This window comes from Vanessa tameamea, chromosome 22 (genome assembly GCF_037043105.1).
Source record: "Vanessa tameamea isolate UH-Manoa-2023 chromosome 22, ilVanTame1 primary haplotype, whole genome shotgun sequence".
NCBI lineage: Eukaryota > Metazoa > Arthropoda > Insecta > Lepidoptera > Nymphalidae > Vanessa > Vanessa tameamea.
This window is the reverse complement of record NC_087330.1, coordinates 4,996,876-5,011,588: the sequence shown is the minus strand read 5'-3', so window position 1 is coordinate 5,011,588 and position 14,713 is coordinate 4,996,876. Positions and strand designations below refer to the sequence as shown.

At 33.4% G+C, this 14,713-nt stretch overlaps 1 protein-coding gene across 12 annotated transcripts in view; it reads right to left on the bottom strand.

Annotated features, from left to right (window-relative positions):
* The window catches only part of LOC113398140 (protein kinase C and casein kinase substrate in neurons protein 1), a 93,343-nt gene that overhangs the window by 3,883 nt on the left and 74,747 nt on the right, over window positions 1–14,713 (bottom strand). For 4 of the 12 annotated variants that reach the window (XM_064218525.1, XM_064218526.1, XM_064218524.1 and 1 more), the window contains 5 exons: window positions 5,332–5,343; window positions 3,815–4,041; window positions 2,827–2,947; window positions 1,599–1,844; window positions 105–206 (listed from right to left, as the gene is read on the bottom strand). In XM_064218525.1, the coding sequence (XP_064074595.1) occupies window positions 105–206; window positions 1,599–1,844; window positions 2,827–2,947; window positions 3,815–4,041; window positions 5,332–5,343 (708 nt within the window). Of the gene's footprint in view, window positions 1–104; window positions 207–1,598; window positions 1,845–2,826; window positions 2,948–3,814; window positions 4,049–5,331; window positions 5,344–14,713 lie in introns of all 12 variants that reach the window. The other 8 variants (XM_026636741.2, XM_026636738.2, XM_026636746.2 and 5 more) reach the window with 5 other exon arrangements.

Genomic DNA, 14,713 nt, shown 5'->3' with positions numbered 1-14,713 from the left:
AACAACTTTGTGGTCTCGCTTGAAAATCGCTTAGGAAATGTTAGAAATATAAGTTTAAGAGTGAATGTTTCGAGCGAGACCCAAAAGAGTCTCTTGGGACGTACGTCTTCGCTGACTGGTCGCTGGTTGAGGAGCGTGATGGGTCCGGTGGGGAGGCTCTCCTTGGATTTTCCTTTCGCGATGTCCCGAAACTCCTCAGTGTATTCCTGGGTCGAGACACGCGGTCACAAGCGTCCGTGAACGAGCGACACGTCGGGACATACATTAGGCCACTTTAGCAGCTAATATTTCGTTCAACGGGTTGGAACGGTTTGACTGTTTTTGTGACTTATAGAGTGTAACTTAAGTTCGATATTGATTACTTTTGATAAATGTTACAACAGTGTTGAATCAAGTCAATGTTCCTATCGAGGTCACCTCGCAATGTCCCAACGTGTCGGCGCGTTCGTGATGGCAAAATCAAAATAACAAAATAAATGATTAAATAAAAAAAAAACACTTTTCAAACAAAGCCGGTGTTCATTAGAGGGCGACATCAAGCATTACACTCAGGTGTTTGTGACAAGTGACGGATTGCAATCGGCTAGACTTGGAGAATGCTATGAGAAGATGCATGGTATTGGTATATATTGCTAAGTTTATTCAGAATAAGTACTTAAATTAGAGCTGTACTACAGTAGAAAATCCATTGTACCAAGAGTATAAAATAATTATTTAGGTTTATTAATTTTTTTGATTTTTATGGTTCTTTTTAAATTTATTTTATGTACATATGGTATTAATTAAAGATTGTAGTTGTTTCTTTGTTTTTTTATGTATTAATTGCTTTTTTTAGTATGACTGTGTAGCTAGAATTGACAGTTCTTGTATGCTTCTGTAGATTATATGATTAATTAAAACTTATACTAACTATTTCATTTATAGAAAACAATTTTATGAAGTGTCTCGTAATTTTTTATTATTTGTATGGTTTATGAAGCAATTTTTATCTAATTTAATCCTTAAATAATAATTGTTTAAATTTGTTGTTTTCGATACGGCGTTGCGGGTGAACGTCGAGGACATATTACAATACAAGTGCTGGCATAGTGTTCACTAGATAGCGAGATATCTTATATTGTTTTCGTATGATTCGCACAATCTAATCGTTCATGAGTGTCCCTTCCAAACGGAAGTGTATGGGTGCTGACGATCCTTTGCAAATAAACTCCACAAACTATTACACATCATGGTATCACAAGTTGCCCAAGCCAGTGTTCTGTGCAGGGATTTCTTTGGCCGATGTTTGTGGAACTAATGACCAACGAACGGTGAAATTTGGTACATGTTCGATTTTTGTGCATTGAATAATTAAATCTATTAGGCGATTGTCAGAGCTGCATAATTTGATGTATGGGTGGCTGTGTTAAATTTTGTCTGTCGAGTGAACTCTTAACCAATGTTGTTGGAATATGTTTTGATCTTCTATAACGATTAACTAGGAAGTTTAGAATTTGTTGCTTCTAGTGATATCGTGTGGGTGCCCTTTAAGTACCAATTGAGTCTTTATTTTTCTCACAACCATCAGCTCTGCTAACCGTCCCAACACCGTGGCGTACCATGAACGCGACATTATAACAACGGCCGTCGTTATACACGCTAGTCGTGTCCGACGGCGCCACTCTGCTTTCCCTCTCATCTCCGAAGCAGATGGTCGGAAGGGCACGGCGGAATCTCCTCTGAGCTCGTGACCACAGGGCTCTGATGGGTATTGATCGTGGTCGGGTGGTCACGCGCGCTAACACCGCTGTAGCGGCGGCAGGTAGGTATTTGTAACGTGGTTCGGTGGTCTCCGGCGGTTCGTCCTTTCAAGTTTAAGATGGTGGCTAACTTTATGCATATGATTTATTTCAAAAGTAATTCACAAAAAAATAAAAATGAATTATTTTTTTATATATTTTTATAATGTATTGGACAATTTTATGCAAAGCAAGGTTTTGTTTGAAAATACCTAAATATAATAATTTTATGAGCGTTTTAAATGATACATTTTTAAAATAATTATTTTGTTTCTAGATTAAATACTCTGCTCCACAGCGCCGCTGTGCCTACATTACTTAACTAAGGGATGACAATATAATGTCTCGGGACCGGTTTAAGAATTTATTACCTATTTGTAGCGACCGCTGTCAATCCTGGCTACACTTTGGTATCTACAATTCTTTACAAACAAGCGAAATATTACTCGCGCGAAAATTATATTTATATATTTTAAATAAGAAATTTAAATTTTGATACAAAATATTGACGCTTCAATTACGGCAAGATAGTAGATTAAAATTTTTGTATATTACAAATAATTATAACAATTGTTTATTCTTCTGTTATCGTGACTGAAATCTGCATATAAATATTCCAAGTTAAGTCCATTGTTGAGTTTGGCACTTAACGGTCGTATCGTAACGTCTTTAAGCAAACGTTCCGCAATCGCGGGCGCTTCATCAAACATAGTATTGTCAATATTGAAATTAGCGTTGACTCAAGAAAATTCGAAGGTCGCTCAAGCGTCTCTACTGGATCCAATGTTAGAATTTCGTCCGATTTATAAGCAGGCAGTTTCGACCGTGATCTAAATACTTAAACCAATTAGAAGAGGAGATAGACAGAGGATAATCTTAATTTGCATGCTCTAAGGATCTAGACACGTCTAACCTATCTATACTAGATCGAAAGCATTCAGTTAATCATTGCATACATAACGGTATAATTGCATATATAGTTATGCATTGCTGTGTCAGTAAGGGGACCGGGATGGCGGGAGGCAGGCTGGCGGTGTATGGAATTTACCTCGAACTGCGGCCACGCCATAGCCATGTTAACTCCGTGATTATTGGCCCACCATTTCAGGTCCTTCTGGTGGTCCGCGTTGTTTATTGTGTGGTGGAATTCTTCGTAGATTTGTGGTAATCTGTAACAGCGTTATTGATTCTTCTTAAACTTATACGATTTTGACGTAATACGTACCAAATACGACGTCTTAATACGACGAGAATATCATTGGGTCAATAGTAACAGTAACTTACTACGTCGACCAAGAAGAACTGATTTTGGCTTTAGTTAAGTTAACGAAAGGACGTACGTCATGTACGATGGACAAAGCGAAAGAAAGGTTATCAGACTTGACACATACAAGTAAAACTGGAAAAGAGTAATGAAAGAAAAGGCGCGGGGATACATTGTCAGAGACGTTTTATCATATAGACATCAAAGACTTCAATTTTTCAATACTTCAAGTTTCGCCTTACATTCTTTTCGTTTGTAAACAAAATACTACTTTATTTGTACAGTTTGCTCAACAGCGCAAATAGCGTTTGTTAGCCCGACTCTCATGGGCTTACGGACGAGTATTTACGGATTACTTGAATGATGTTTGCGTTTTAATAAAACGCTTCTATTGTTCCTAGATATGAATCTAGTAGCAGATATAAGCAGCAAATTGAAAATTATGAATTGGTACGCAATTTGGAAACGAGATTACCGAATGGTAAGATAGCATGAATTTTGACCGGAGAATCAAGGTTCAAGCCCCCTGGTAGTATATATTGTATGCGTAGTGTGAAGTGCCATACGAATATCTGTATCCATCGCATTGGAGCAGCATGCTGGAATAACGATAAATCTCTTCAAAAGCGGAGGACTTCTTAGAAATTTGAAGACTCTTACTTATTTTACCCTTTATAATATAATATATCAATGTTGAAAAGAAGTGTACGAGTTCTTAGTATGGACAAGTTAGTGTCACCTTCGTGTATCAGATATAAGTAAATCCACTTACGTCGGTTCCTTGCTAATGTCCAAACATTTGTGGAAACTGAAGAGCACGTCCTTGAAGAACGTGAGCCGCTGCGCCTCCATCTGCTGGCAGCGGTCGAAGACTGTCGTCATGTCCTCTATGTAGCGCGGATTGTACGCCGTGATCTCCGCCAGTGCCGCTTGGTATTTATCGCGATTCTTCGAAACGTCATCTCGACATTTGGCAACTCGTTCTGCCATTTTCTTTACCTGAATCAAAAGGTTTAAATCACGATTACGATGGTATGTTAAAATTATTTACATTTTTTATGATATGATAATAAACACTACTTATACAATTTCGGTTATGTACATATATATATCTTACATATATACTTATACTTATTGTAAATAATAAGTATTTTTGATATTTTTTGTAAGTAATGTAAAATTATTTAAATGTTGAAAACTCCCTGAGAGTATTTAACTTATACGAAACGAAATGAATTTTTAAACTCCTGGGAAATCTAGCACTACGTTTTATGTAATACAAAATTTAACCAAACGACTATAAAAACTAAGTGAAGTTGAAAACTGAAACGACGATACTGCGCAAAAAAGTAACTTACTTTACTTTAATATAGTCAGAAGGCACGTTGGCAAACTATAATACTTATATATTCATTCAAAAATATTAACCGTCTTTTTAATTTAATGTTCCATATTTGGGATTATATTTCAAAATTATACCAAAGACTATGCTCGAAATCAATGAACTCAATGCTGTGATAGACAATGTCTATACGTCCGAATATTTGATTTGAAGCGGTTCTTCGCTTTTATAGAATACAAAGGTCGCTTATTATATCACATAAAGCCCAGGTCTATTGTTTGTAAATTCCGATCCAAGTTATAAACACATTTGTATCTGAATTTTAAATTAAACATTACGCTACCACCGTCAGAATGTATGTTGAACCCAAAGGAACTTAGTCTGATGTAACTATTTTATTTATATGGATTATAATAAATACTCTTATTTTAAAATAAAATCAATCAATACTATGAAATAGCTACTGAAAAACTCATAAAATCTCAACATTAACAAACGACTGGCACTACTTTATGATGTAACTACGTCACGAGCGACAGACACACGTGCTGACAAATTACCTTTAGAGTCGTACTACGTGTATTGTATGACTCTTGTCCATTGTATATTTTTTTATCAGCAAACAGTTTAATTGGCAGTAATAATTATTACATATCTATGGAAAATTTATGATATATGTGGAGCGGAGTTCATACTCCGATTGTTATGGTTGCCGTTTATATATATTTTAAATGCGTAACTTGTTGCTAATTTTTAAATATCATATTAAATGGTTCTTTACATAATACATACTACTATTAGTGTAAAAGAGTGTTTTTCCTGAAATAATACTTATATACATGTACCTTATATACTTTATTATATGTCTGTCTGTATCGTCATATCAAACTGGCAGTTCTTTAGAAAGTGCAATGTATAGCTCTACAGGTGTAAACAAACGACCTTACCAGTATATATCGCTGTTGCGAGTGAAAACAGAAAATTAAAACTATAATTTGTTGAAGTTTGCTTTTTTTAAAATTAAAATAGCCTGTAACACATGGCAGATAGAAACAGGAACGATCTCATAAAAGTTACGAAAGTATAAAAAAAATTCTCGAATAAATCGTGTCAGATAAACTTTAATAAGCAAGCGACAATATTTTTTTATTAATGTAAAAACACTTTAAATAAATTGTTTATTTCGTTATTATGTCCGTGTAAGTTAGACGGTATATGGTCGATGGCATCAGTCCGAATATGGCCTCCAAGAGATCGTCAAGCAGTAGTTTTTTGTTTTAGAAAATGTGTTTATCATTTGTAATAACATTACAAATATTTGCTCCGTGCACATGTACACACTCTGTTCCCTAATTTTTATCTTTATGTCGTTTGGGAAGCTGGCCGGCCATGACCCGAGGGAGACTAGACGATCCCACCACTGATCGTCTTAAACACTGACAATTTCTTAATCGCGGGCTAAGACTAAGAATTCTTTGATAGAAAAATTACAAGCTAAAACAAGTTGAAAAGCCAACACAGGAATTGAAATCGTTAGCAAGAACTCTGTCATCGAAACTCAAATCTTAATGATTTTTATAAAGTTTATATATATGACTAGCTGAACCTGCGGCTTCACCCGCACGAAATTTATAAAACACATACTTCCAACACCCGTTATATGTACATCCTATTAGAAACCTACCTGCCAAATTTCAAATTTGTATGTGTTATAGTTTCTGAGATTTCGTGATTATTGTAGATTTTCTTGAAATACAAGTAAGAGAGAAAACAAAAAGCTCAGGAGACGTTAGACGGAGTGACGTCAACACTCAAGTCGAGATTGTTGTCAAGCGTCATTCATACGCCGCCGAGTCAGCCGAGACGCGCTTCAGGGCCCCGAGGGCTATCGCTCCGTAAACAGGCAGGCTTAGTCTGCATTTCTTGGGATCATTTGTGATTCTTACTATGGACCAAACGTTTTTGTACCTTGTACTCACATCGCATTAAACGCATGGCTATATCTCATTTGGGAATGTAAACAGTTTTCGTTTAGCGATCTATTTTACATAATATACTTAATTTAAGAAGAGAAATAGAATACGTGATATTTAATCCATACTGAACTTGGAAGACTGAGCTTTAATATCAAAGAAGCCTTTACTTGGTGCATTATTTACAGATTGCAGCAGACTAGATTCGTTATTTTCGAATATGAAATTGATATACGAGATTTTCTATAATAAATGATTTCATAAATTAGAGCAATATCTGCAAGGATTCAAAATAATTTTAACGACAACCTGTTTATACGAAACTGAAAATCAATAAATTGAAGTTGTGAGCTCGTGGGCGGAGGGGAACGCAGCTCACGTCGGATTTTGATTCAATCACTTAACTGCATTACTTACTAGGGAACAATCTGATGAACTTTGCACATCATTTAAGATAAGTAGTGTTCGTCCAGTGGGCAATACTGTGATACGATGCATGTTTCTTAAATATTTTTATCGTCAATGACTACCAGCCAAAAACATTTTTTTTTTTTTCGAATATTGCAGATTATACAGCCAAGCCGCAAAGTTTTTTCCGACTATCTTAATAGTATAATATAATAAGTTTCTATACAAAATTTGTTACGAATTCAGTACCTATATTAGCTGAAGTATTCAGCCGTTTTGATAATAAAAACAAGGAATATTTACTATGCTCGTCAAATATATATAGCCCGCCGCCGGAGCTATAACAGTTTAAAAGTTCATGTCTAGGTGTAGTCAAGGGCACGGCAGAGGCTTCGTCCGGACTGTGAGCTGATTTTGAGAGACGTGATCCGACAACTAGCCGGGTGACATGTGACTACATAATACGTTCATAAAATACCACATTATTATGTTTTATGTACTCCTTGATAATTCATATACTTCAGTATTTTCCCGTACGTTGATACATACGTTGATTTATTGTTGGCTGAAATAATAACATAAGACTCAAACAAAGCCCCAAAGCTTGGAGCTTCATGGTCCACAAATAAAACAAAATGTATATTATATTGGTCTCGCTACAATTGCTGTTTGCACTGCAAGCATTTTTAAAGTGTATAAAGACAAAGGGTTCATTGATTCTCACTCTAAAATTATAATCTTAACACTCTACACTGATATAATCAAGGGAACGTCGCCCCCTTCATTTCAAACAAACTAATACTATATTACTGAGCTACAACAGATACCAAAACATGTAAACGTTTCAACGCGACCGTTAGATTTCATTTGCAAATGTTAATTGTCTGCGGTTACCGGGGACGACGCCGCGACGCCTCTGTCTACGGTTGACGTTTCATTTCCTGTCCTGACGTTTGTAGGTCAAATGCACTACACAAATCTGCATCCATAGCATTACACGTGAATTATTTAGCTATATTTATATACTCGTAGTATAAACCGATTAGTTTTATTAATCTTGCTGCAGTTCATGTTTCAAGGATACTTATAATAACAGTTTTATAATGAAAATAAATACTATAATTTTTACTTTTAAATTAAAAATAGATTTTAGATTAAAAATAAACGATTACGTAGATTTAATAACATATATAAAAAAAAACCTATTACGGAATAATATTATCTCGTTTATACAATAGAATAAAATCATATATAAAGTATAATACCTTGTATAAGAAAAAACAAAATTACATTACATTTAATATTTTTGACGAAAATTGATAATTTACGCATAAAATACTCATAAAATACCTACTAACCGGTATCAAGGTGTATAAACGATATTCTGACAATTCGAATAAATACTACGTTTCCGACATGTGTTAATTGTTTAATACAATCGTTTTATTATTATATACAAATAGTTGCGCTAACCGTTTACCATTAGTCATTATTCCGACAATGTAGCAATGAATTTGTTCCGCGTGCTAACATTTTCATACTTATCGTTTTTAAACTGAATAAATACAGAATTAAAATTGACAACAGTTTCAATGGAAACGCACCTTTATGTTGCAAATAATTTTAACAGACCTCACGACTGTCGCACAATAGTGCATAAAATACAAAAACACATTCGTATTAATAACAAGAACTTAAACATCGTCGTTGCGCCTGCAAAAGTCGCTATGTGTTTTATTCTTATTTTTATATTGTTATGCCGTTTTAATCGTTATTTCAATACGCACGTACTGTAAAAACTGTTTTGTGATAACTTCAATAATTTAAAAGTTAGCTATGTGACGTTCATAAGTCGAAACTCTACATAAATTGAAATATCAAATATATTTTTTTAAAACTAAGGTCATATAAAAGGCAATTAGACATTTCAAAGGAATATATTATTTCATACAGTGAAACCCTGCATATAAATTAGTTTATTAAGTAAATTAATAAAAAAATGATAACCTCTGCAGTACCCACAAGATGACTTCGAAACAATTGCTTTTTTTCAAAAAACAACAAAGTCTTCACTTTTCGACATATGTGTTAAGACTTAATAATTCATTCGAAGACAGTTTGACATATATTTAAACAACACTCGACACTATTTAATATAACAACATCTATGATTAAAAATATATATTTAACCTCAATATTCTTCTTCTTATTATTTTTTTTTGTTGACTCTTATCATTTCGGCATTGTTTGACGACCAGGTTCGAATACAGAACCTCGGTTTTTACAGCCAATGTGTTAAATACATATTGCGAATTGTGAAGTTTTGCAACGCACGATAGAAAGGAGTAACTAGAATCGAATGTTATAATAAAGCTTAGCGAAGCACCTGTACTATAATTTTCCCTTTTGTTAAGAAATATCTAGACATTTTCATAATCTTGACTCGAGTGAAGCCCTTGCTCATTGGAGCTAGATAAGGCACGTCTTCGTAGGCAACGGCACGACCTCGCAAAACTTAATGAGTGCGTCGGCGATGTGAAATGTTACTACGTTAGCGTCGAGAACTAAACTATTTTTTAACGAATCCTTGTGAGAAACGACCATTAAGTTATTGTAAATGTCTTTTTTCTGAGAGTTGATTATATAAATTAGTTTTCCAATAATAAATTCACTAGTGTTTCTTGTTGGCGTTATATAAAGGGGAGGGGCATGCAATGACACAATTTTTTAAAATGAATATTTTTTTGTTCTTCAATAGTTCTTGTTTAGTTTTTTCGTATGAAATTACCTTCTTTTATAAATGAATAATAATTGAGAAAAAAAATCATCATCATCTTTTTCATTAAAAGTATACTTCTTTGGTCCGTTTACTAAACTGGTTCTTTTATACCACTTCTCCTCTACATAACAACTTAGTCGAATTAATTATTATCCAATCCATTGCAAGGGGACGACAAGGGGGGATGATAATAGTCACTGAAAACTAGTTTCAACTTTTATAGATAATTACAATTTAAATATCGAACACAAATTATTAAGTCTAATCTATCTGTTTTGATATTTTGAAACTTGAATCGCTATTACAAAAATATAAAAAAAACACATTTTTTTCTAGAACATTTTCGATCAGTCTATTGAACATATTACCAAATATTGTGTCAGGATAAATATACTTCGGATACATGTTACCCGTCAATATCTCACCGAATACCTGCCTCGCCCCGGTTAGTTACGTAAACGTAACACGAGAACCGTTCCGCATGTTTGTGGTCGCGTGCGAAGCGGTCAACTCTATGAAAATTGATCTAAAATTTTGAACTCATACACTGAATATTTTAACCTGATTATTTTGTTTTATACGAAATCGCTTTAAGTATAATTTATCGCGTTATAGTAAAGTACTATTTGGTTTTGTATGACGATTACTTAAATTATCTGCTCCGTCGTTTTAGTGGTATAAATTTGGCAGCAGATTGAGGTTCCACTTCCAAGCCGGGCTAATAAGTTGTACGATTGGTTTCAGTCCATTTCTTCACAAAAGCCTAGATTAGCCTTGGTAAATTACTATATTTCTGTGCCTCGGGAATTAGGATAACACGATGGTCCAGTGGACAATGAGAATAATATATATGGACAATAATTAAATAAAATAAATGGACAATAATAAATAAATGGACAGCACAGGTGTGTGTGTGCATATGTTTGTGCACTAATGTCTTAAATTGTTCGATACTTCGTCGCTTACGAAAATACGGTAAAGACAACATATATTACATAAGTATGAATATATTTTTTTATGTAACGAGGTGTTTCGACAATTTATTAATAGGTGTTTATACATTCACATTTTTATCTATAGATCATCCTAACATAGTACACGTACATTGTACATACATGTAGTTAGCAAATAAATGAATCCCTGCGCATTATGTAGTGAAGTGATGACGAGCTCAACACTAGGTGTAACAATATTATTAGATACTGTACGTACCTACTACATCTACTTACGAATATTATGGTTATTATTTTCGTAAAAAAAAAATATTTATTTTTAAATAAACATTCTGTATTCTGTATGTGCTTGATGGGTTTAATGTCACGTAAAAGCCTTTAATACCGACTGACCGCATGTTTCTGTACAAGTTATAACAAAAACCACACACACAAGAACAGATATCAAGTTATTCGAAACTTACTAGAACAAAATGGAATCAATGTATGCATTAGCTATTGAAACCAATAACTGCCTCCTTGTGATTACTTTAAAAGCAATTTATTGCTTTTTATCGAAAAGTATTTTACTATCATTCCGGAGTTAGAGAATTGACTGGGCAGTGAAATTCACGTGCCCTGTAAACCACGTGAAACCAGGCGCAGCTTGACCTCTCACCGTCGTATCGGTGACCTGTGCATAGTTGTGCAAATTTCCTGCGCTATTGGCTAGTTATTAAGATTGCCGGCCGTGGATAAATTCGGCTAGGACTTTATTGGATACATTATGCGTTGACTGCTTTCTGTCGTGCGTTCCGCTCATGTTAAGTAGTAATATGACATTAACCCGAAAAAATAGTATAAGTTAAGGTACAGATCATCACAAAAATATATCTTATACCTCAAAATATAAAATAAAGAATATTATCTTAGTTCTGAACGTTGTATCGGACAACGTATTATAAGTTATAAAAAGTTGAATTTAAAAAATAAAAATATGAATGGAATATAATGGAGTATATTTTATGAAAGAAGCTGTGGAAAACTTTACGACTTTTGAGAGCGCTCGAGTACAGAGGAAAAATCTTGTTACAACAAAACTGTTAGTTTCATTTCATAAATAAACTTGCGCTAATTAAATAAACCTGTTGGCGAATATTCAAAGTTTTTATATAAAGAAAATATATTACGAATATATTATTGAAAGTAATTATAGCAAGAGATTTATATTATTAATATATAATATTAAATTAAAATATATAATTATAGTAAGAGGCAGTAAATGTCCCACTAAAGCTCCTTTACCTTTGAGAACATTTAGATTTTGTGTTAAAATGAATATGTTATAAGTATGATTTTTTTAATATATTATATCATATTAGTAGGCGAACGGACGAAACTTATAAGATTATATATTAACCATACCTTACATCGCAATGCTAAGATGTGCCTTGTGCCTCTTATAACATTGGCTTACCCAACCATCAAACCGGAACACGACAATACTAAGTATACCTATTCAAACGGGCCTGCACAAAGCCCTAGCACAAAGTAAATCTTGCATATTCTATTCATACTACTAACGCTATCTAGTTTGTTAGGATTGAGGCAGTTGTCAGGTTTATAGGGTCTGTCAAGTTACGATTTTATATCCACAACAGAGTGTCGGACAATCGACGGCAATCAGGGTTGAAGTAACCTAACGTGTTCGGAGACAACGAACGACTTATTTCAGCGTCGACTGTCAATAATAAATACTTTACAAAAGTTGATAATAACGTCACCGGCACGTTTCTTATCCAAACTAATAATTTAGGTATTCTACGTTATAAATCGATCATAATAAATAACAGAACACGATAGATTTATAAACGGGTATCAAATTAAGCGACTTATATCATATAGCATTTAAACACGAGGCATGTTATGAACTCGTTTTCAGACGTTGCGTTTTGCAGATACGTTTTTAAAAACAACAGAACGTGGTTGTTTTTCCCTACGTATAAAACAACGTGTCGTCGGGGGCAGTATTATATTTCACTACTGATATCTAGTCTAGTCTATCTTACTAATTTATTTTTTAATGTTAATTATTAACATAATATATTTATGTATATAAGATAAAAAAAAACATCGTTTCCATGTTAAACATTCGTTAAATACAGTTAACAAACTGTTTATATATCAGGGAAAACATCCTTGTAAAGGTGTCCATCGTTAAACGAAAAAAAAAAAATTCAAATGTATACTTAAAGTAGCTACAAAAAAGCCATAAACACAATTCGAATTCCGTAAATCGATTTTAAACTATAAACAATTTAAACGATTAAATTTGGTTTGATTAAAAAAAAAAAAAAGGTATCGAATGCATACGGAAGAAAACAAATCACATTGATATTGAAAGTCGACTAATAAACAACATTAATAACGTCGATGAAACAGCTGTGATATTATGCGTTATCGGCTCGTATTAAATATATAATTGCTTTTCGATTAAATTGTTGCATTACACATTTGTTATTTGTATTTAACAAGTTTTTGATTGGTTGTTATCGATGTAAGCGAAAGGTTAATTACTAATAAGAGATAATTTCATGTAATTGAAAATGTATGAAAACGAAATACATTGATATTTTTAAGCAATACATTTATCTCATTTAGAATTGAAATTATTTATAAAAAATAAAACAAAAGCATACCGAAAAGTACGAAACAACAAAAAAATATTCTTGTTTCAAATTCTTATCAATCAACTATACACTATTTATCATGGAATAAGTAATTTATGTATTACAATTATAATTATGTATAATTACAGCACATTGCAAACAGTTGCATTGTGTTAATCTATACTAATATTAAAAATGGGAAAGTACGGCCAAATCCCTTAGCTAAATCTTATGAAATTTGGTATGAAGCAACTTTAACCTTACCAATCCAAGGAAGGAAATAGCCTACTTTTTATGCCTAACGCCTGACGAGCCACCGCTAAAAACCGAGCAAAGCCGCGTGCGACAACTAGTCTATTATGTTATAACTATTTATTTTATAAGCTGAAGAAATGATTAAAACAGAACTGATATGATTATTAAATCACATACATTTATACGTAAAAATAAATGTATGATGGTACTTTAACTCAAACACACGATCAGACGAACTGTCACGCTGTCACGGGTAACTGATGTTGTTACGATTGTGTCAGTCTTGATGGTTTTATCTGAGTTGCGTGTGTAAATAATCGTATTTGATAGATATTCAAGACATGAGGTCTTGAACAGTTCACATTCCTCTAACACTTGGCAGATTATATTATTATTACAAAAAAAAAACACCTCGTAACTCGCTTTTTGTTACACTCCAATTATATATATTGTAATGATAGCATCCAAATTAATTATTTATGTGTATATAAAATACGGTTAAGCAGAACTGGACGAATGATTTCGACAATCAGCTCGGGCAGCAATAGCAGTCCACTACAAGTAGCTGCCTCCCTATTAAGCGTTCTCTGCTTGAGATACAAAAACCATAAAATCTTTTCAACACAAGATATGATATCAATAAGTTATTTTATTACAGACATAATTTCGTAACGAATATCGTTAGCCAATGATGATCAAATATAGTAAATATGAATTCACGAAAGTATTCATTAAATCTCAGCGTTTAATCAACGGAATATCATACGCAATATTTCGAATTCGATTGATGTTCAACACGCGATGTTGCAATCATTACGCATTGCATCCCGAACTGGTTGATACGCCGCTTCAACCGAATTCCTGAATAACCGCTCGCTAGTGGAACTTGCGAATAATCTTTATTATGTATGTATACTCAGAGTGACCGCGACTTCGTTCGGTTTAATATTATTTACTCAAACTGCCCATCGCTTAATTGCGTGGGTTATACCCAATTTTTTTGTATAAATGAGCTTCAAACATAGTATTGATCCGGCCGTGCCGTGCGCCCTGTGCTAATGCATAATACCGCACACCCCACATCTTTGCATAATCACTCAAGGGTGGATGTATTTAAATATTTTATTAAAAATTTAATTGATTTATTAAAAATAACACAATATTTTTTATGATTTTATAACAAATAATAATATTCAATACTTACTACTTGGGTAGGCCAAGTAGTAAGTATTGAATAGTTATATGTAGTACAAGGTTATTACGATGGCTTAGTACATTATTTGTGAATAAATAAAGTTTAAATCAACAATAAA